General features: G+C 47.7%; 1 protein-coding gene across 1 annotated transcript; it reads right to left on the bottom strand.

Moving 5' to 3' along the window:
• Positions 1-3,819: 3,819 nt before the first annotated feature.
• Positions 3,820-21,889, bottom strand: cdk12 (cyclin dependent kinase 12). The gene is made up of 14 exons (XM_080009697.1): positions 20,133-21,889; positions 18,167-18,850; positions 17,907-18,086; positions 17,682-17,821; positions 15,051-15,221; positions 12,812-13,001; positions 10,125-10,181; positions 9,770-9,871; positions 9,179-9,256; positions 8,981-9,097; positions 8,727-8,858; positions 8,014-8,237; positions 7,101-7,364; positions 3,820-5,245 (listed from the first exon to the last, which is right to left on the bottom strand). Exons 1-14 carry the CDS (start codon positions 21,305-21,307, stop codon positions 4,839-4,841), a joined length of 3,921 nt encoding a protein of 1,306 aa, XP_079865823.1. The 5' UTR covers positions 21,308-21,889; the 3' UTR covers positions 3,820-4,838.
• Between the last annotated feature and the right edge of the window lie 1,533 nt (positions 21,890-23,422).

Raw genomic sequence — 23,422 nt, 5'->3', positions numbered from 1 at the left:
CGCACATGCGCCGTCATTCACCAACCCGTACAGTCGCACGTCTTGTCCCGCTCCCGCTCACACCGGGCCGGTGCTGGGTGCTCGGGTGAGCCTCCCTAGCGCCTCCAAACGGGGGAGAGATCCCTCACCCAGAGGGCTCAGCTGGGCCAGAGTCTGCCTGGTGGGCCAAGCAGCTCAGTACGGCTGCCAAATGGGGCACTGCACTGGGAAGGCCGGGAACGTGCGCGCGCGTGCGCGTGCACACACACACACACACACACACACACACACACACACACACGCACACACACACCAGCAGAAACATTTCAGGCTTCTGTCTGTTTTCCCTAATCTGCATTTTGTGGTTGCCCTCCGCTTGTCACAACCCTCATGAAGAGATCAAGTCAAGGGCTTCACAGCGGTGTAAGAATGATATAAATACACTAATAACATGCACACACACACATCCCTTTTATTATTGTTGTTGTATGGGGGTCTGGCTCAATTCTGCAGTGGTTGTTAATTGGAGTTAGAGTATGACGATGACAATAATCTGTCTGGGACCTTTATTATAGATGATAAAATAACGGTTTAAAGGGGACTGTAATGCTTTTTACACAAGTTAATATATGGTTTTTGAAGAAAATACCACCACATTATGCATTAGAGACATTCTAATATAGCTCTAAATCCATTGTGTTCCTGACGCTCTGTTTCAGTGGGTGGAGCCACCTTCCTGGGGCCACGAGTTATGTGAGCGAAAGGGATTTGAGCACAAGTTCCTTGTTCTGTGAGCCAATGGCTTTTGAGAAGGGTTCCGGGCTTTTTTCTATTTACTCCGTAACCTTCACTGAACAAACCGGAGGCGAGAAATAAGCAATCCAGTTTCTGAATCACCCGTATTAGATCTACAAGGCCTCGTTTAAGAGTTTGTTCCGACGTTAGTTGCTGCGATTCGCTGCTTGGGGGGGGGGGGGGGGGACGGGACACCGCATCGGGACTCTTGGATGCGGGTTTTTTTTTTGTTTCATGTAAATGTCGGAAAATAAAATAAAATAAAATAAAATAAAATAAATCCAAATACAGGTAGTCCTCACTTAATGAGCGAGTTCTGTTCCTAGGACCAGGTCATTAAGCGAATTGGTCGGTGAGCGACGACCAGTGTTAGTTCACAGTAAGGAGGCGTGGCTGGTATTTTTAGTGTATATAGTATATATAGTGTTATATCACAGTAAGGGGACATGGCTGGTACATTTAGTGTATATAGTATATATAGTGTTATATCACAGTAAGGAGGCGTGGCTGGTATATTTAGTGTATATAGTATATATAGTGTTATTTCACGCTAAGGGGGCATGGCTGGTATATTTAGTGTATATAGTATATATAGTGTTATTTCATACTAAGGTGGCGTGGCGATTGCGAACGTGAGTGTAGTAAATACTAACAGACTGTGGGAACGAGATTGAGAACGGTGATGGGATGAGATGTATACAGTGTATACAGTGTATACAGCGTATACAGCGTATAAAGGGTGATGCAGGATGAGATGCTTGACGCTGAGACGCCGCCGTGTTGTACAACGCAGACTGGCCAGAGAGCTGGTCCCGAGGCCCAGCGGCCGTTAAGCAGGTAGGTTGTTGAGTGAGGAGTACCTGTGTATAGATAAATATTGACATGCGGTGAAAGTAAACTCAGTTCGTCTAACCATCAAGCAGTGGGGGGGGGGCCGGGCCCCTTTTACCGCGCCCTTTCAAGCAAGCAAGGACACGTATGGAGAGGACATGCAGACCCGAGAAGTATCGGCAGTGCCGATAGTTTTGGCGTCGCCCCGCCCCCCCAACGGGCATGTCGTGTACATCGGTCCTCTTCGCTGGCGCTTGTTGGCTAGTAAAAAAATAACAAAAAACACCACAAAAACAAAAGAAAACAATGAAAAACGGTGGTTTCCTGTGCGGCGCCGGAGACTCGTCAAAAACCACCATCGCAGGAACGGAGGAGGCGACGCCGCGGGCGCTCGAACCACGACGGGCGCTCTGGAGCCGACGCCTGACGCACACGTTCCGACCACGAGCTTCTATTTGTTACGTTTTGAAATAGAAAGCGAAAGTGGAAGTTTGAGGAGGCTCGTGCGTCGGGTTCCCCCAAAACTGTGAAGCGCGGCCCCCTCGTGCTCGGTGGAGGAATCGCGCGGATCCGCAGCAAAATGATATACACTGTAGATATTCTTCGTTTGCATTCGTTCGTTACTATTTATGATTATTTATTTGTTTAATATCATTACATTTATGAATATTTATATTTTCCCACAAAATATATTAACTCACCCTCACCATTGACAGTGATTTCTATTTGTTTGCTGTAAAAACGTGCACTTTTATTTTTATTTTTATTTTATCATCAAGGTGTTGGGATGTGAAGATATCCAATTTGTTTCACCTACTTCCGCTCTCCAGACGATCCACCTCCGGGGTGTCAAACCACAGGCCCGGGGGCCACATCCGGCCCGCCAGACAATGTAGTGCGGCCCGCTACTTGGTGATAATATGTTGATGGGTCCCAAATCTCAATGCTTAATTAATCCACACAGATGTAGTAAATGTTTTCAAAAGATGAAACAGAATTAAATAGATCATAGGAGATATTACTGACAGCGTTACGAGGACATTCACTAACGTGCGAGAGAAACAAAACAAAAAAAAAGGCAGTTTTTTATCTTGAATTTAACACGGGGCCCCCTGGAAGAAGACAACCTGACCGGTGGCCCCCAGCTCATTATGACTTTGAGACCCCTGCTCTACACAGTTGAAAACGGGCTGGGACGGCTGGGACTATAACGATGCCAGGCTGCGTCGGCTGCAGAGACTGAAAGCACCGGGCGGCCATGCAGCCTGGAGACTCGGCGCAAGGATTCAAGGCTCAAGCACCGCGACAGGGTGCCCGACGACGGCCGTTTGCATCCCACGGTCACCGTCACCTCCCCGAAGCAGAGCGTAGCCGGGTGCGGACGTTTGGACTAAATCACATCCAACGATAAAAACCTCCTGAGATCAGGGTCCAGGGACTAACGCTTATTCCGTAGGGTCCATGGACTAATGCACGTTAAATTGGAGGTCCTTGATAAGAAAGAGGCTGAGAATCACTCCAGGCCATGATGTGTGTGTGTGTACACACACACAAACACACACACACATATATATATATATACATATATATACATATACATATACATATATATATATATACATATATATATATATATATATATATATACATATATATACATATACATACATATATATACATATACATATATATACATATACATATATATACATATACATATATATATATATATATACATATATATATATATACACATATACATATATATATACACATATATATACATATATATATACACATATATATACATATACATATATATATATATATATATATATACACACACACACATACATACACACACATATATATATACACATATATACACACACACAGTATATACACATATATACACATATACTTAAGTATACATACATATATACACATATACATATATAATGTTATGCAGTACCAGCTAGGGGCTGCGGGTTTTTCTGCGTGGGCATATTTGGGAGGGACTTGGATACTGTGTGACACCTGATAGCGCAGGAGAAACAAATAGATGGTCACATGTCGTCCTTTAATAAAGTGAACCAAGAAAACACTTATTACAAAATATCCTTTTATACAGCCGACCGCATCCCCGCTCACGTTCACTCGCAAAAAATAAAAGTAAAAATAAAAACAAAAACAAAAATAAAAAAATGGGGAAAAACAGAATCATGGACCATTATTTTAAACCCCCCGGGAAAAACAATTACACAAGAAGCGTCTGCTGCCGGGGAGGGCTGAGGACGGCCATATTACAAGAGGCTACCGGGGGCCACCGGGGGGGCCACTGTGGGGGCCACCGCGTTACTAGCGAGAAATGGCGAGCCGGCACTTTAAATCCACTTTCCCGTCAGTTAATAGACGGAGAGCGGTTCTGGAGCCCACCGGGACGTGATGGGCGGGAGGATTTGAGAGATGATGATGCATAACGGCCCTCCATTAACCAAACGGAAAAAAATTATAAAAATTGAACGCCCCCCTCCCAACCTGCCCCCGGTAAAAACCTCCATCATTCAGGGGCTCGTTCACAAAGGAGGCCCAAGGGTGAAAGTCGGGGGGGGGGGGGGGCCGGCATATATTTGAACAAAAAAAAACAAAAAAAAACAAAAAAGGGGAAGAGCAGCCAGGCGGTGCCCGTCGGCAGGGCTCCCCTGTACCAGACCTCCCCAAGCTTCCAGTCAGCCGGACTCCGCAGCCCCGCGGGGCTCTGAGGTCAAGGGTCACACTGCGTTCTCTCCAATACACAGACAGCATGTACGGGCACTGCATCGGACTCCACAATCATTTCATAAAATAAACAAAAACTAAACCTTCGCTCGCGTTCGGCGGCGGCGTCGACCCGGCGTCGCCGGCGGTGGACGAGACGGAGCAGCGGCTTCCACCGGTCGGTGCCAACCGTCTCGTATGGGGTTGGTGCGGGGTTCAGCCATTCACCATTCAGCAGCTTTCCCTTCAGTAAAGCACCGTCAACCTTTATTCCTTCATCCCTCGCCAAAATATTTCATTCAACATTCATAACCTCTTTAGAAACATTTTTTTTGTTTATCTATACTTTACACACCCCCATCGAGTCACAACAGGTGGGTTTCTCTGCTTGTCCTTCCTCAGACTTGTCTTGCAGGCGGGGGGAGGGGAGGGGAGGGGGGGCGGGGGCCACACCGGCTCCCCGCTGCCGCTCGGGCTCAGCGCGCGGCTCCGTGGGTGAAGCGGAGGTCCTGGTCCTTCGGGAATTGCGCCGCCGCCGCGGCAGAAGCAGCATTCACCAGTCCTGCTGGGGCCTCGGCTGCTGTGGAGGGTTTCGGGGAGGACTCCGTCCCCCAGGGCAGAGGGGGCGGCCCGCGGGCCGGCGAGGGGTCCTTGCTGCGCTGCGGCGGGGCCCCCGCGTCCGAGTCCTGCTGCGAGATGAGCTGCAGCAAGGCGGCCGCCACGGCGGGGCTGATGTCCTGCCCGGACTGGGCCTCGGAGCCGGGCTGCAGGCTGTGGCCGCGGGGGGCCGAGGGCGGGGGCCCGGGCGGGGAGGGAGGACGGTGCTCTATGGAGGGCGGGCCCTGATTGGAACCAGACGGTTTCTTCTTCTGCACGGCACCATCTGAACGGGACGAGAGGGAACGGGAGGATGGATTAGGAAGGAGGACATATACAATATAGAAAAATATCACTTAATGACACATGATCGTTCAACTCAAGTATTCGTTTCTGTGTTTGTAATTACATTGAATTATATATGTATTTTTTTTAAATTTAATCTTCTGGTCCATGGATCTGAAATCACTTCATATTCCTACCTTCACCACAAGATGGAGGGCATTCCAAAAGCTGCAGCTTTATATGAATAATGTCTGTCATGGTCAAAGCTTCAGTGATACTTGTAATTTGTATATATTTTTTTACAATGTTTTGAAAGAAATCAAACTGCACTGCGTGCAAATAGTTAACGGTCGCTTCGGGGGCTCAGTTCCCCCACCAAATCAATCACGTCCGTCCATTGGCTTTGTGCAAATTCCGTGCGGCTAAAACATCTGGAGACGAGAAGCTTTCTTATTTGGACGAAAGAATATCTACAAATTAAGCACCGATAAATAAATGTGATTGTTTTGGTGGAGGGAGGCTTCGCTGGAATAGATCTTGAACTGCTGCTTCAAGATGTCATTTATTTCAGTCGTCCAAGTTTTGAACTGAAATATGCAAAGGAAAGTAAGTTCGGCCAATTCCGAGTCACAAAGTATTACTTTGAATTGAAAGTATATATATATATTTTTTTTTTAAATACGCATGTCGGGTTGGGGAATATTCTGCAGGATTCCAAAATGTAAAACCCACCGGGTGTGATATCGCAGCAACTAGTGACATTTAAAACATTGTTTACTTCAGTGTGAAAAGCAGAAAAAAATAAAATAAAAGTAAAATTAAGAAAGATGTGTGACAAAGTAAAAGGAAACACATGCAGGTGAAGTCTAAAGATTCAAATCATTTATTTCCTCTTCATAATTTATTAGACTTTTCTTCATAAAAAGGCTGACATTACAGACTGTTTTAAAGCAACATAAACGTTTCCTGCGAAGAACAGAGCGGCGGCGGCTTTTGATGGAAATGAGGGAACAAACAAACAAACAGGCGTGGGGACTGAGACACAACGGAAAACCAAAAAAAAGGGAGGAGGTGGAGGTGGAGGTGGAGGAGGGAACAGTACATCATCTAGCTTGCACGAACACTACCGCACACCGGGTGCCCACCTGCACCGCGCCCGCCACGGCGAGACACTCGGAGGGTGTTTACAGTGTGTGAGGGGATGGAGGTGGTGGTGGTGGTGGTGGGGGTGGGGGTGTGGTACCGAGAGCCTCCTGCAGGTGGAGGGGGGGGTGCGGTGTGAGGAGAGGCAGAGTGATGAGGAGGAGGGGGGGTGGGAGGTAGTGTATGATATGACGAAGACTGACCCCCCCCGACCCCAAAAAGTTGAACCGTCTGAATCGAAAGCTTGAATGTCAATTAAAGGTGACAAACCGCTCGGGAAATTTTTGATCATTTTGTTGTTTCTTTTTTCCTCTGTTTACGTGTTGGACCGTGCGGAGCGTCGAGGATTCCTCATAACTCCTCCAAAAACAAAACAAAAACAAAAAGACGACCTGAGTGACCTCTGCTCCTTCTATGCCCCTCCTACACCCCCGCCCCCTCCCGTCCCCTCCCCCTTTCACCCCCCACCGCTCTCTAACTGACCCTACCGCCCGGCCCGCCCCCACGTGCTCCACCCTCTAGAAACTACACCCGAGACTTGCCCTTGCGATCTGCAGCGGAAGCTGAGGAGTTACTGCGAGAAACGGCGTCCTCTGATTGGACGCCGTTGCTGTCGTCGCCTTGCTCCGCCCCGTCGGCCGGCGCCTTGATGATGTGGCTCAGGATGAGGGCCAGCAGGTTGGCCTGGTCCTCCTGGCTGAGTGGGGGCTCACCGGGCGCCGGAGACAGCTCGCTCGACTCGGGGGGCGGCTCCGGGGGCTGGGACCGGGGTGCGCAGGGGGGCCCCCGCTCCTCCGGGGCCCCCTGCTGGTGGGAGGACTCGCTGAGGGCCGACAGGGACTGGCTGAGGTTCTCCAGGTTGGAGATGTTGAGGAGCTGCGCCACCTGGGGCAGGCTGAGGTCCGTCTGGCCCTGGAGCAGGTTCAGCACCACCGCCAGTTCCGTCTGGTTCAGCTGCTCCGCCGCTGCACCCAGACCTAGCAGGAGAAATTAATATTAGCATTGGTCAGCAAGAGTCTGACAAGATGTTTTTACGCTGTTTTTACGAAATAAAATTTCGTAAAAATTTCAGATTTGCTCAGATTTCCCCAATGGTGTCATTTGATTTTTGTTTTATTGATATTATTCTATTCACTAACTGATTTACGTTTTAAGAATCAGTTCATTTCAGTTAGTTGCTAGGTAGGTATTAGGTTGGCTATTATGTTCGTTTTGGTCACTATTGTGCATAACCCGGGTGCGCTGCAAAGACATTTCACTGCGTATATGTATGAACGTATGTATATGTATGTGACAAATAAAACAAATAACCTTTTGAATCTTGAATCATTGTGCATCGGCCAGTGCTTAAAGTTCCTGATTCTGAATCAGTACTGAATAAAACAGTAAAATAAATATGTACAGTATATCTGTATGTACATGTATATAGCGCCACCCTGCGCTAACATCTAAATACATTATGCACACAAGACGACTCTTTTACTACTTATTTAGGAAGCAATTTCAATAAATCATTGTCAGCAGTTGTAGAATCATTTTTGTGATTACTTCGCCATAAAAACTGCTCAACGATTACCTTAGGTTGCCACCGCAACGGCGCTAGCGTCGGCAGTCAATAGCCGTTACCTGACAGCTCATTGGCTGAGAGCGGGCCGGGGGGCAGCCTCCCGGGCGGCGGGGGTGGGGCTCCGGCCGGGCTGGAGGGCGGCCGGCTGTTCGCAGCAGCAGAGGGCCCTGTCGGGTCCTTACGGGGCACTTTGGGCACAGGCACTTCCTCGGGCAGACCGCTCTGGCGCGCACGCCGCCTCTTCTTGCTCCACAGCTCGTGGCAGTCCTGGTGGTGCGGCAGACTGAGAGGGGCGGTGAGGGAAAGAGCTCATTATGTATTCAAATAAACCTCCAACCGCGGCTGCACCCAAAACACTAAACTGCCAAGTGGATACTTAATCATACTAAACATTACATTACCCAGCGTACTATGGTATGTGACTAAAAATAATCATGTTTTTTCAGCCATACCACGTTGTCATCAAGGGATCTCACAATTTCAATACCAAGAGTCAAAAGTCAATTTTATACAGAATTTATCTACATTTTAATATTAATTATATTATTATAACTATTATTATATTTTATTTCATAAGAATTGAAACTGACGTTTCAGTACGTCATCTGATGTGCATTACAAAAATATTCCTCAGAAGCAATTCACTCCAATACAGAAACTAAATATTTAAATTCCTCAAGATTTTCGAGCATTTGATTTATTGGACTTTCAGCTTTTGTTTGGAACTTTAAACAAACTTGAAAAATAAATAAAATAATAAGTTGCCGCTTACTCTGGCGGCGGCATCCTGCTCGGCTCGACGTCGCACAGGAAGTCGCTGTTGAGGGCCTGCTCCGACGTGCAGCGCCGCCCGGGGTCAAGGGTCAACATGTGGTCGAACAAATCCAGGGCGTTGCCGGGCAGACTTGGAGGGAGCGGAGGTGGAGACGGAAGTAAATTTTCAAAATAAATAAATAAATAAATAAACAAACCCTTCCCGGGAGCGGCGGCCGGGGACGGTCGGCGACGGCGCTCGGGGTCACTCACAAGGCGAACTCCTCGCGCAGGCGGCGGCGGTACTGCTTCTTAGGTTTCATGGTGTTGAAGAGCGGCAGCTTGATGACGTCGGGCCAGGCCGCGGGACACGGGCTACCGCACAGCCGGCTATGAAACACAGAGGGTCAACATTTTAGGAAGGGGCTTCGGTTTATGTTTTGGCGACGCGCTTAACGGTGGGAAACGCACCTGATGAGCTCCAGCTGGAGAAGCTCCTGGTTGGCCTGGAAAATTGGCTTCTTGGTGAAGAGCTCCCCCAGAATGCACCTGAGCGGGGGGGACGACGACGACGACAAATGTGAGCCTCAGATTCAGATTCAATGACTTTCGGGACCTAATATCTGTGAAACTAAATTTAAGATATTTTAAGGATGGGACTCTGCATCCTAACAGATCCATCCGGTGCCAACAGTGTGGATGTCAGAGACTACTCTTTTTTAAGACATTTTAAAAACAGCAGGAGCCCTGCAGATATCCACAGTTTGCTAAATTCTCTGATTATCATTATTAATTCTTCAGTGCAGTTTAAATTTTCACCGTGATTTTCAAGCCAATATATTTTAACAAAGTGAGAGACATTTTAAGTGTCAAGTTCCTGCGCCTTTACCGCATCACTTTTTGGAAGCCAAAAGCATTAACGACTCAGTGTTTCGTCTCGTATGTTCCGTTGTCTAACAGCGGACGGTTCCTTTCGGACAAACCTCTGCTTTCCCGCACTCAAGGGTGACGCGGGACCCCGACACGGACGGGATTTGCCGTAACCGTGGAAGTGCAACTCACCCGCAGCTCCACACGTCGATGGCCGGGGAATACCTCTCCTCTCCCAGGAGCAGCTCGGGAGGGCGATACCATAGTGTGATGACTTTATTAGTGTACGGCCGACTGGGGGGAGAGAAATCAGAGCGGTCACGACTCGTAAGGGCTCCCCGCAAGAGCTTTGTCGCCCCCCGGTGCCAAAACTTGAACACTGCCGCTTGCACCGTGGTGATACAACGGAGTCTAGCGCCCTCTGGTGGACGGTCTTCATTGAAAATTAAAGAGGATCGAGCAAGATAAAATAAAGGAATTAAACCTTTCCCCTGAATATATTTCAGAATATCAGAAAACAAGTACAAGACAAACGTTTCCATCTCACCTTTCCTCTGAGTTGTAGAGACGAGCCAGGCCGAAGTCAGCCAGTTTGATCTGACCACTGCAAGGTGGAAAAATAAAACATCATTATACTTAAACTCAGACATTTTCCCCTCAAACATTTGACACCGATCTGGTGTGGAGTTTGTACTAGTTCCATTGTAGAACTCTGTTTAAATAATATTCATCAGCGGTCAAACTAACATTTTATTTTCTCAACTCTCCAAAAAAACTCATTGTCTTCTCAACTACCAAACCGTTTAATTATACCATATCAGCTATAAGTGGATGACATTGCTCATTTCCTTCCAATGACACCTGTCAAGGGGTGGGATATATGAGGCAGCAGGTGAACACTCAGTTCTTGAAGTTGATGTGTTGGAAGCAGGAAAAATGGGCAAGCGTAAGGATCTGAGCCACTTTGACAAGGACCACATTGAGATGGCTAGACGACCGGGTCTGAGCATCTCCAAAACCACAGGTCTTGTGGGGTGTTCCTGGTCTGCAGTGGTTAGTACCTACCAAAAGTGTCCAGGGAAGGACAACCGGTGAACCGGAGACAGGGTCATGGATGCCCAATGCTCATTGATGCGCGTGGTCACTATACTAGCCGGACAGCTGTATTAACCCTCTAGCAGCTTCTAAATAATGTTTAAAACAAACAAAAAACATATGTATATATTTAAAGAAGAACAGTTGGCTAAAATTTTTACATACACATTGTGCGTGGAGAACACAACCAGAGGGGTTCTAAGCCTTTATAGTATGTACAGTACAAACGGTATTTAACTCCGCTTCCTTCCAGTTGTGGTGCCGGGCAGCTGACGTAGTTGCATCGTCACAGAACTCATCTTGTTGCAGAGGGTGGATGCTCGTTGTTGAATTTAATTTTGAATTTAGTTTTGAATTGTGAATGAGTCACCAACGTCAACATTACATTTACATTTAGTCATTTAGCAGACGCTTTTATCCAAAGCGACTTACAATTGTTCAAACACTGACAGACGCAGCCATCAGGAGCAATTAGGGGTTAAGTGTCTTGCTCAAGGACACTACAGCATGCTAGCAGGAGGAGCCTGGGATCGAACCAGCAACCTTTGGATCACTAGACCACCAGCTCTACTGCCTGAGCTACCATCCCCTTTTGGTAGCTCAGTCAAGAGACTTCCTCACGTCACCGGCTTCTTCCGCTGTAACAACAGGGGGGCGTGCGGTCAGCGTGCGGTCCTCGAAAACATTCCATTTCACGATCACATACAGGTACAAAACCGCCGTTCGAAATGTCATCCCCGCGCGCGACAACGTCAACATCAGATGCAGAATCGCTGTGGTCGCCGCCGTCAGGGAGCTGAGCATCCTCGCGGAACATGTCGTCACGTACGAGTTGCTCACACCCACCCGGATCTACTGCACAGGTCGGATCGAGTTCTGCAGTGTGATCGAGAAAGAAGTGAAATTTCTTGCTTCTGGTTTTCCATCTTATCCATCGTTTACAGAAGTGACGTCAGCTGTTTTTCGTCTTCTGTGAGGCGACGCCGGGCGCAACTTATTATTATTTATTTATTTTCTTAAACCACCATAAGAGACGACTCCGGGCATTGAAATTGTAAGTGCAGTTTGTCGTTCCCGCAGTCTCACTCTCTCCCGCGGGAGGGGGAGAGTGAGACAGAGAGAAAGGGGGTGGAGGGAGAGAGATGAGAGGCTCTCCGCCCTCTCCCTCTTCGCTCAGAGCTGTTCTCGATTTATTATTGATCATTTTTAATGTTCATTGTGTAAAAGTGTTCTTGCTTTGCATGAAAAAAAAAAATACTGTGATGTTTTCCTTCTAGTTGTTGTGACTTTCTGTTCTACTAACACTGATTGTGAAGTGTTTTGTCTCAATCGACTACAACCACAGAAATGTCACTTTAGTCTCGAGTAACCACTTGTGATCGGATCTCACTTCCCCGCTGTATATGCAAATCGAATATATTGTGATTTAGATCGATTCCATTTCTCACTTGTATGGAAAAGGGAAAACGCCCCGTGCCGGTTTTCCTGCGCTTTGATTTTAGATCTATTCCTTTGTTGTTGAATGGGACGTTCCTTTCACTCCGTCCTGTCTAACATTTTTAACACAACTGGAGTTAACGGAACGTCCCATTTAGTCCCGTTCCAAAGAAACCTGGGACCCCCGTCCCCCCACTGCATTCCTTTGTTAAGGGACTTTATTCAATAAAACCTAGATGTTTTTGTGTACTTTACTTGTAAATAATAAACCCTGCAGTTCTGGAACGGGGAGACAAGCTGTAAGTGCGGCCAAAGAGGTTTTTACAACGTACTGAATTAAGGGTTTGAATATTTATGTAAATGAGAGATTTCAGTTTTCAATTTTTAATAAAGTTGCATTTTTCATTATTGAGTGAGGATTGATGGGCATATACACACCCCACAACTTACGCATTTATGGACATTTTTGTGCACATTTCAGAATTATGTTTGTAATTTTATACTTTTATTAAATCGGATGAAATACAGTTTCAGATTACACCCCCATATTTTTTTTTACCTTTCTGTGCCTCCGTGCCACAGTTAAGACGCCAGGTAGCTGCTTACGCTGCTTTTTTTTTTTTTTTTTTTTAAAACCACAAATAGACCAAAGGAGGACAGACGGTGGGTGGAGTTCAGAGCGCCCCCGTGCTGTGGAGTTACCTGTTGTTGAGCAGGATGTTGGAGCATTTGATGTCCCTGTGCAGGAAGTTCTTCTTGTGGCAGTAGTCCAAGCCCTCCATCAGCTGCCGCATGAAGCTGCGAATGTGCTCGTGGGAAAACTGGACCAGGCCCGACTCCAGCAGGCCCATCAGGTCATGGTCCATGTACTCAAACACCAGGTAGAAGGCACCTGCACAGAGGGGGCGACGCAGTTCAAGTAGTGGCCACCAGGGGTGGGCATGTCTCCAGAGGTCATAGTGAAATCTGCACTTTGATAAAACAATTACTCCTCGGAAATCCAGAACTCAATGTGAAAGATTCAATATATGCACAGCCTAAATTCTGAGTCCTTTTTTTGTTGTTTTTTTTATATCAAACTCCCTCTCATATTTCAGACCTCATATCGTGAGAAGGTTTGTCTGAAATATTCAATTTGTTGTTTATTGACAAAAGCTCATTATTTTCATATTCTTGTTTGCACAATTCTGGATTTCAAAAGGTAATTGTGTCCCTGAGGCACTGAAAATATCTAATATAAATATAGCTACGCACTTTTCTTTTCACAGAAGGTGAAGAAGAGGGACAGGGAAATACAACACCAATAAATAATCCGTATCATCTGATATCAATGACGATGGTCATTTTAACAGAGCTGCTCAAACGGCTTAAGAGTCCTGAGAACAGAACCAACCACATGCAGTTAAATAATAGTAAAGCATTTGTTGTACGCATTAAATGACACAAATGACATTAAATGATCACACACGCGCCCAAACCACTTAACCGCCCCTGCATGCAAAATAATATATTAATTGTTTGTTCGTTCACCCAGCATACAACATGTATCAGTAAAAATGACCAAAAAAAAAAAAAGGGCTTTTGAGACAGTCATACAGCCGTTGCGCTTTTTAAAACGTCATTTTCAAAGTGTGTGCTTGGTTCAGCTACCCAGATGGCCACTGGACTGGGTACTGGCATTCAATACTTCATGGGATCAAAACATTCCAAGCCTTTGAATACCAAATATTGAGGAGGAGTCTTCAGCCTCAGTGAGCTAAATCCAGCTGTTTATTCAGGAATGTTTCTATCTTTTTAAATGGCTGTCTTTTTTTTTTTTTTTTAACTACAGTAACATTGTATTAAATAAAATGGTCATACAGGAGCTCGTACCAGAGTCAAGGTATCTGTACGGCTATTACATCTTCACACTTAGATGTTAGCATGGGGCGTGCAGAGAAGGTGTTTCTGGGTCACAGTCTGTGTCTTGCGCGTCAAACTACTTGATCCCGTGTTTTATTTCCCTGTTGGGTCGAACCCCCTCGGGTAAAACTTGCCGAAGAACCAAAAGATCCTCAACGGGGCAACTTGCAGAAAAGGTACGCCGATACAAACATTAAAACGATCGGCCTCCAAAACATTATTAAAACAGTGAGAAATGACGAAGGGTAAGTCTCTTCATTTCCTGCAAGTTCGTTGTGTGTGAAGCGCCACGCTGGGCTCCTGGGACAACACTCACTCCGGTTCTCATGACTCAGACGTTTCCAAATGATCAAACAGAGACAGGCAGAAGGCAGAATCTATAACAAGAGCTTACCCCGGATGCACTGTGCTGGTATTTCAATTTACCCGGGCTATGACTATGACTCGAGCTCTGATGTGGCTCCCGGATAAATTTATGAGATTGGCGACAAAAACCCCTGGAAGGTGTTTTCACTGCATTTCACTATTTAGGACTGATCGTTTATCCTAATCTGTCTTTCTTAGAAATACCATAATATATTATTTACTGGGCGTCATCAGAACTTATTCCTCTTGCAGAAAGACTCTGCATTGTTCATACCAGAAAATTTGCCTATTTTAACTTTCTTAATCCAACAAGAGCTTGGATGAATTTTGAACAGAAATGTTCACGAGCTGATGGGAGGAAGTAGGCAGCTTTCCAAAATGGAGGAGAAACTGATTCCCCTTGTCCACACCTTCCCTGTTTTGTGTGACAACAGCCAACAAATACAGGAAGACAGAAGCGGTAATAGATTTCTGCAGGTCGGTTGCAAAGAAACAACGTTAAAGTTGTGAATCCTCAGAAGAAGCTGCTAGTTAGTTTCTAGAAATAGGCCGTGCCTCCATTTTCTTAGACCAATCGGACGCAAAACACACAAAGATGGATTCCTACACAAACATCCCTCGGTTCCTCTCCAGCCCGATCGCATCAACGTGAGGACAACGCCCTCTTCCGTACCTTTGTCCTTTTTGAAGTCGAGGGCGTCCTGCTTGTCCGTGACGATCTCCTTCATGTTGACCACGCTGCGGTGGTTCAGCTGGCGCAGGATCTTGATCTCTCTGATGGCGGTGATGGGGAAGCCCTCCTTCTCATTGTCTAAACGCACCTTCTTCAGCGCCACCAGCTCCCCTGGGTCCCACCGAGAGACAGCGAGAGAGAGAGAGAGAGAGAGAGAGAGAACGAGAGAGAGAGAGAGAGAAAGGAAGTGAGTTTATTTCATGCAAAGGGAATCTTAAATGATAAAAGATATAAAGTGCAGAAACCAATTAATCTAAACCTCACATACAGTGCTGACCAAGTATTTGGACAGTGAAACATAGTCACTTGTTCTGGATCTGTACTCTATAGACGTTTCATTTAACAATCAAACGATTAATATCAAGTACAGATTGCCAGCTCTGACTTGAGGGTATTTACAAGAATATTGTGAAGCCCTGGTACTTGGTGAGATTCTATTTTCTTTTTGCTTTGGAGAAAAAGACTAGGTAAGATATCTACATTTGCACACGTAGGTAATTCAATGTTAAAAACATTTGGTTACAGGTGAGCGCCCCTATTCTATTTTGGTTATTATGTAGCTAGCGTATAGATGGGTTCGATTCCCGCCTGGGGCGCTGTTGGCACCGTGCTCCGGCGGGTTATCTCCCTAACGTCAGTGAGGACCCCCACCAAAAACATGCACCCATCATCGTCTGACCAGCGATGGACACTTATCACCTGGTCCCCGGGCGCGTCCACGTATGCTGCCCACTGCTCCTGGCTGTGCCCCCGGAGGAAGGACAAGCCAGGATGGGTCAAATGCAGAGGATCCATTTCACCGGCAACCATCAAAGCATGTGCATGTGTGTGTGTGTGTGTGTGTGTGTGCAAGCATGTGTTGTAGTGTGGTGTGTTGCGTGACGAATAAAGACTGTTTCTTCTTTTAAGAGGGTTTTGTTTAGATTTTTATTTTTTATTTTTTAAGAATTTGATGTTGCTGATTTGTTTTGCTTGATTCTTCTTTTAGCCCCACTATTAAGGCTGATTCATGGTTGTGCATCAAAACATCGCTGGAGCTATCCCGGAGGCATTTCCGGTCCTTGCCTAGGATGTAGAGACCACCGCCCGGAGCTAACGGGCTCCAAAAACCGAAACTGCGCATAGGGTGGCGCAGCACCACAAGCGATGTGATTGGCCCGCTTGCTCTGGGCACTGTACGTATTTTCGGCATGTCATTTTCTCCTACATATTTCCACATTCAACTTGGTAGCGAAGTTACAAAGTTAAACTATTTTAAAAAATTACAAATTTACCAAATTACTACTAAAAATGACAAAAGATAGAGAACTCATGGCAGAAAATACTGCAGAAGATTAGGTTGGACATGACAGGATGTGAATCATAGCACATCCGTTAGAAATCGAGTCAGTCCTGTTTTTTATTTTTGATATATTTCACGTATTGCTCCAAAACTGGCATGAGTAGCACGGCAAAATTTGGGGAAAATAAAAAATATGTGCAATAATAGTAAAAGAGGGCAGCGCTGACTGCGGGCTTCTGGCAGCGTCTGCAGTCAGTGAGCAGAACTACCGCAGAAGCATGAACAGCTCACCACCGCCGTAGACACAGAGGAAATACCAGCGTAGTTTATGCAAAACCACGTCTGACTTTAGTACCTGTCCCTAGAACTTTGCTTCTGTGTCTGTGGGCAGTTGTTTTTTAACTAATAATCGGCAATCGGGTGGCTAATCACCTGTTCATGTATACTGGGGTTGCAGATATTCCTCTATAATCCCATTCAAATTTGTATGCTTTATTATTTTTGGGGTACACACGATTCTACCGCGGAGCTCCGCAACACCGACCAGAGCCATCTTTTCTCCAAGCAAGTAAGCAAACAAACAAATACAGCGTGTTTGTATTCTAGATGTATTTAATTTACTGTTTCCTGTTGCTGCAGAGCAGATCCCATTGGAACTTTGTGATGATCGGGCGGCTGTGCACCTCGGCTCAACCTCGCGGATGAAATCTTTAAATCCAGACCCATGCAAAATGTAAATTGGCTGCATATGTTTGCAGATAAAACAGGTGAATTGATCCTTAATCGCCTTTTGGCGGGTAACTGGCAATCCTCGCCATGAAGCAGGAGGCAAGAAGGCAGTCATTCGTTCCTGGTTTGGCCGCGGTGCTGACGGAAATCCAAATAATTTCCACACTCTGCTTTAAAAATTGTCGGGAGTGGCTTGCTCCTGTACAGCTTTCTGCGGTTGAAAGTTTAACTTCATTCATACTCAGAAAACTTTATTGTTCATCTCGCTTATGTTTATTATCATAACCATTTACAATCAATTATTTATTTATAAAACAAATAAACAATCGAATGGCAATTTCAGCACTGAAATTGTGTTTTTGTAATATTCTAATTTTGTTTCTGCAGCCCGAATCTATACTTAGTACGATGATTGTTGATTTTGTCTATTTGTCCAACCCTCCTCCCAAAACCTGACTGGTTATATCGTTACCTTCCTGGCTTCATCCCTGGACAACTAACCCAGGCTGTTTCAATCACTGTATCGGCATGTCAGCCTAGACTCCGCTCCAAATTCTTACCAGTGTCTTTGTCCTTTGCCTTGTACACCTGTCCGTAGGTTCCCTCACCAATGATGCCTATGATGTCGAATTTGTCCACGCATCGTTTGCCCCAGTCACTCTGGGTCTGTTTGCGCTCGCCGTAGCGCGGACTGCAGAACCTGAGGAGACAGACGGAGAGAAACGGGAGGTGACGACAGGAGTGGCGCAGGTGCCAGACCGCCAACAGAAAGAGAGGAAACTGACTTTGGTCTCTTCTTCAGGGTGGTCTGGGGGAGGGGGGGCGGCTCGCAGATCGGGGACTGAGGGGGCGACGGGTGGACTCCAGCCAGAGTGGGGGGCAGCGGCAGGTCGATCAGCGACGGCCGGCTGCGGACCTCCTTCTCCTTCCTGTGCGTCCTGTGAGGAGGCGTCGACTTCTTTGGACTTAAAAAATAAAATAAAACAGAATTTAGGAAACTGAAGCATGTCAGCACGACCAAACACAGGTGGGTGTGGCGTCTCACCTGTCCTGAGCATCTCCCAGCAGCATTGGGGGCAGCGGTAGGAGCGGCAGCGTTGAGGTCTTGTACAGCGGCGTCTGGCGGACCGGGCTGCGTGCGGGGACGGCTGGGGAGCGGGGCTGGGAGGGGGCGGCAGGGGGCTGGACGCCAGAGTCGGGCTGGTGCGGCGGCGGGGGCGGCGGGGGGGCTTGGTTGGTTGTCGCGGGCGGCACTGGGGGCGAGGGCTGTGGGAGGGGGGGCGCGGGAGAGCTCGATGGGGGAGGCAGCGCCGTGGCGCTCTGGTCCTCGGCGGCTGGGGGACCCTGGGCTCCATGAGCGGAGGGCGGCACAGGGGGGGGCTCAGCCGCCGCCACGTCCGTCTCACGCTGCGCAGCCTCGGGTTTAGGAGGTCGAGAGGCGGAGCCTGTGGCCTTGGGTGCCGCGGGGGGAGAGGAGGCACCGCTGACGGCGCGGGCAGCAGCCACGGCGGCCTGGCGCTCCTTCTTCCTGCGGCTCAGCTCGGCGCCCAGGCTGGAGTTGAGCGGCAGGCGGGAGGAGGCGGTGGGTGAGCGGCTGGTGGGCCGGCTGCTGTGGGAGCTGACGGCCCCGCCCACCAAGGTTGTATGCCTCTTGTTACGGGAGCGGGACGAGGAGCGTCGGGAGGAGGAGTAAAGAAGAGGGGAACGACTTCTTGAGCGACCGGAGCGGCTAAAAAAATAATAAAAATAAAAAATAAAATAAATAAAATTTACAGAACGAAAACAATGTAATTTCCTGATTAAGGTTACATGAGTCAGCGGTTTAGCAGGGGAAACTTTGTTCACTTTATTTTTAGACAGACAGACGGACAGATAGAATCAAGTCACCGATCAACCAAACCGTTTGCCTCCTGTCCGCTACTTGGATTATCATCTGATATGAAAACTTCATGTCTGCCTCTTAACGTTCCTGGAGGACTGTAAGCTACTGTTACAGATGCTTCTGACAAAGTTGACGGATAACACTGCGAGTAAGTAACTATTTCCTGTACAGATTAAATAAACCACTTGAACTGATTGTATATTGGTTGATGTTTTTGGTCAGACAATATTTCTGTCTCCCGGGTTCGGCTTTGAGGATTTAGCGTGAACGTAAAAACATGACCACTTCAGGGGCAAAAATAAAATAATGCAGCGTAAACGTAAAAACATGACCACTTGAGGGGCAAAAATAAAATAATGCAGCTGTTATGTTCAGAAAAAAAGATCGTCCTTTGCTTGATTGAGGCGGACATCTACACACAACCCAACCTCCCACCACCTGCACAGAGTCCACTACAACTCGGCAACAGAAAAACAAATAAGTTATCCGACTGTTTTTTGATACCATCTCGCTTTTTCATTTTTTGTCCATGAGATGGAACTTGTCATCTGGCTTTTGGAAAGGTCCTGTAAAAGTTGAATATGCTAAATCTGATTGCCCCGCTGGATTTCACAGCCAACCTCCTTAGACAGACATGTGCAGTAGTTGCACAATGACACCGCATGACATCAGGATCCATTGTAGATAACTCAGATCATATTGATTGCTATCAATAATCAGATTTTGTATACATGTTTATTCATAATGTACAGTATATTGGCCAACTACATTTACACTTGCACTCAATACTAGCAGCAACCGTGCTGCCACTTGGCCTACGCCACAGCCTTTTAATTCAGCTTGTGCATAGAGCACGTTTTGTCGATTCTGTCTATTTTGTTTTTCAGCATGATGTGCTTTTTTTTAGGCTACTTGTCTGTGTCTGATTATACAACAATGCATCAATTCATACCTAGCCAAATTCTGAGGCGAAGGTGCCAAGACCAATAAGAGTACCATGACGTACGCAGTTATCATAACAGTAAATCAATTCGATGAAATTGAGACTATGGCCTCTGACCCGTTAGGCTCTTAACCTACGTGGGTTTCTAGTCGGTTTTGAGAGAGTTTGGGCCTCAAACCCACTTACCGAGACACGGGGCTGGCACTGGACGACCTGCGGGCGCCGTAGGGGCTGATGGACCGTCTCCGGGAGTACGGGCTGCTGTCCCTCTCGTAGCTGGACGATCTGTGTCTGCTGCCGTACGGGCTGTCGGACCTCTGCCTGCTGCGCCGGGACATCTCCTTGTAGGGGCTGGGGCTCTGGGCTTGCCGGCGCCGGTGGTAGCCGTCCTCGCCGTGCTGCCCGTACGAGCTGCCCAGCGGACTGTCACTGCCGGGTCCCCTCCTGGGGCTGGGGGACAGGGCGGACCCCGCGGCCTTCCTTCGGGGGCTAGCCCGGCTCGAGGACGACTTGCGGCTCTTGGAGGACTTGCGGTGGCTCTTCTCCGCCCGGCTCCTCTGAGAAGAACCGTGGCTGCTTTCTCGCCGGCTCTCCTTCCGCTGCTGCCGGTCTTTGCGGGACTTTCCCGAGCGGCCGCTCTCCTTGCTGCGGGACGAGGAGGCGGACGAGGTGGTGCTTCCCACGCTTGCCGCGGGCTGTGCTAGGGTGGAGGACATCAGCTCGCCGCGCCGCGACGCCGAGTCCACCTCCAGCTGGTCCTGCCGCCTGGACGAGGAGCTCGTCGAGGCGACCAAGGGGGCAGCCTTCTCCTTAGTCTTACCGGAGGAGCCGCCTTTCCCGCGGTCCCTGCCGCTCTTCTTCGTGGTCCCGAACTCTCCATCCCCAGAGTCTCTGAGTTTGTTCGGGTCCTTGGGCTTTTTGCGAGAGTGCTTTTGGCCCCTGCTTTCCCCGGCCCCGGCAGCGTCCCCACCGGGCACCCTGTCGTACTCCGGCGTGGCCTCTAGCCGGTCTCTGGTTCCGCGCTCTGGGGGTTTGGTCGAGGGCGGGTCCGAAAAAGTGTCCGAGTCGGAGCTGATGTCGTCGTACTCAACCAGGGGCTTCACCGCGTTGACGACAGGCGGCGCCGTACCACCGAGGGTCGGACCGTCAGGGCCCCGGGCCGCGGCGGAACCGCGCAGGTGCTTCGTTGATTTGTGCCGCTTTCGCTTCAGAGAAGAGGCCGCGGACTTGACTTGACTTTTACTGTTCCCGGCGGACGCGTGCGGCACGCCGCTGCCCGCCGCTTGAGGCTGCGCGGCGGCGGCGCTGACGCTGGGTTCCGGCTTCCTCTTGGTCCCATGGTGTCGGTCCGAGCCAGGCATCCCTCACGTCGGCGACGGTGCCGGTTCTGTGCGTGGGCCTCGGCGGCCCGAGCGGTGCATCCACGGCAGAACAATGTTTCGAAACGCCGAGTGTTGAAACTTCCGAGACGGGAATAGAGAATTCGAAAATAAACAAACCAGGCCTCACTCGTCCCCCGTCTTCAATGGCAGCTCATTCCCATAAGGTCGCCGACATTATGGCTCAAAGCAGGAGGGGAGAAAAAAAAAAAAAGAAGAAAAAAAGCCAAGATAGTGACTCGGTCTTTTTGGAATTAATCAATGAATAGAAAAATCCAAAACGTAAAGCGGAGCATTGTGGTCTAATCCCCGTTTGAACTTAGCCAGCTAGCTAGCGCTGAGCGGCTAGCGTGCCGATAAGTAAAAAACAAAAAACAAAAATATAAAGAAAAGAAAAGAAGATCCCTTTGTAAAAGCTGTCCTTGTCCGGTGCCAAGTCTAGTAAATGTGTTTTTTATTCCACAGATTTTTTCTAATAAATTAGAAACAAGCAGTGGACGTCATTAAAAGGCGCTCTTGTTTCTCGATCAAAATGAAAACTTGACCCGGTTGGTACTGTTTGCATGTTCCCTTTTAATATAATTTTTTATCTCCTATAAATTCAATATTGCTCTGAAATTATAGGATATTCGTGTGCGGCAGATGTTCCAGTTTATTATCAATGGCTCTGGGAATCAACCAGGCCTATATTTAGGGCGATGCTAGTGGATTTAAGAACATCCACAGCCCCGTCTGAAGGAGACTACAAACGCCATTGTGGCCCCCGTGACTGGCAGGTTTTCCGCACCGTAGCATGAACCGGAAACGAGGGCGTCTGTCAATCTCTGACGTAGCTAGACAACCGCCAATCAGGGGAGAGGACCCGCCTTCGCCGCCCCCCCCACCCCTCTGTCGGCTCAGGCAAACTTTATTTTATGACACAGTTGAAATCATTGGATGGAATCAGGAGTTTTTGGCCGAAGCGGCGCCCAGCGATGCCACGTTATACGCACACGTGTGTTGTATTGCGTTGAGTGCCGAAGCGTGTGTTTCTTTATTTCATCCAGCGAATGCTGTAATATTGTCCAAATGTGCCCCGAGCGCAAATGCATTGAGCACGTAAAGAAGGAATTAGAGCCTATCCGATAAATGAGTGAATAAATAAGTTGAAATTAAATAAACGAAGGAAAAAAAACAAAAAAAAAAGCGCTCTGCGCCTTTCCCCCGGTTTGTTCGATCGCGACAGTTTCGCGCGACGATGACGTGCGATGACGTATCAAGTGCGCGCCCGCCCATTGGCTGCGCGGCCGCGTTGGGGGGCGGGACAAGCTACAAACAGGAAGTGGTGTCGTCGCCCCCCCCCCCCCCCCCCTCCCAAACTGCGGTAAAGTTATCGTAACTTTGATGGAAAACATGTAACGTCACGGAACGGAGCGGCGTCGTTTTGGCTTTATTTATTTTTATTTATTTTTTAATATTGTAGTCGGTGTCGTCGAAACAATATTCAGCAAAGCAGTTATCCTCGTGGCGTCCTATAATCTATATTTATATATGAATTGGGCTTTGGTCGCGTCTACATAAGGATATACTGTATGTGGCCTGTGTCTGTGCAAACACCCCCGTGTCCTGTTGGTTTCCAGCCCTTGTTTTTATTTTATAATGATAACGCCGTGAAGGCATAAAACGTTGTTGTTGTTGTTTTTAAACCGCTTTTTTGTTGTTGTTTTTTTTTGGCAAATTCCCCTTTAAAATAATTAATTACGGAAACGAGCCGTTTTTGCATCGAGATCAATATTACAAGACTGTGCTAATCCACCAGTTCCAGTCAGAATAGCAGTTCTGTGTCCATCAAAACAAGCTCCAGTAGGCCACAGTAGTAATAATAATAATAATAATAATAATAATAATAATAATAATAATAATAACGGTTGATTATTCTGTGACGTTTGTAGTGGTGCGTGCCGTGCTCAGTTTCATTGTAGTAGTCGAGACAGCCTTTTTTGACGTGGATCTCCCCGTTGCCTGTTTTGCAAGCGCAAACTTTCCGGAGGAGATTCGTCAACAAGTAGGTGACAGAGGCCAAACACGGGGCCGTGTCGTCGGGCCTTATGGCAAACA

The sequence above is a fragment of the Zeus faber genome, assembly GCF_960531495.2.
Source record: "Zeus faber genome assembly, chromosome: 11".
NCBI classification, from domain to species: Eukaryota; Metazoa; Chordata; class Actinopteri; order Zeiformes; family Zeidae; genus Zeus; species Zeus faber.
Note: the sequence above shows the minus strand (reverse complement) of the source record. Positions and strands in the feature narration are given on the sequence as shown.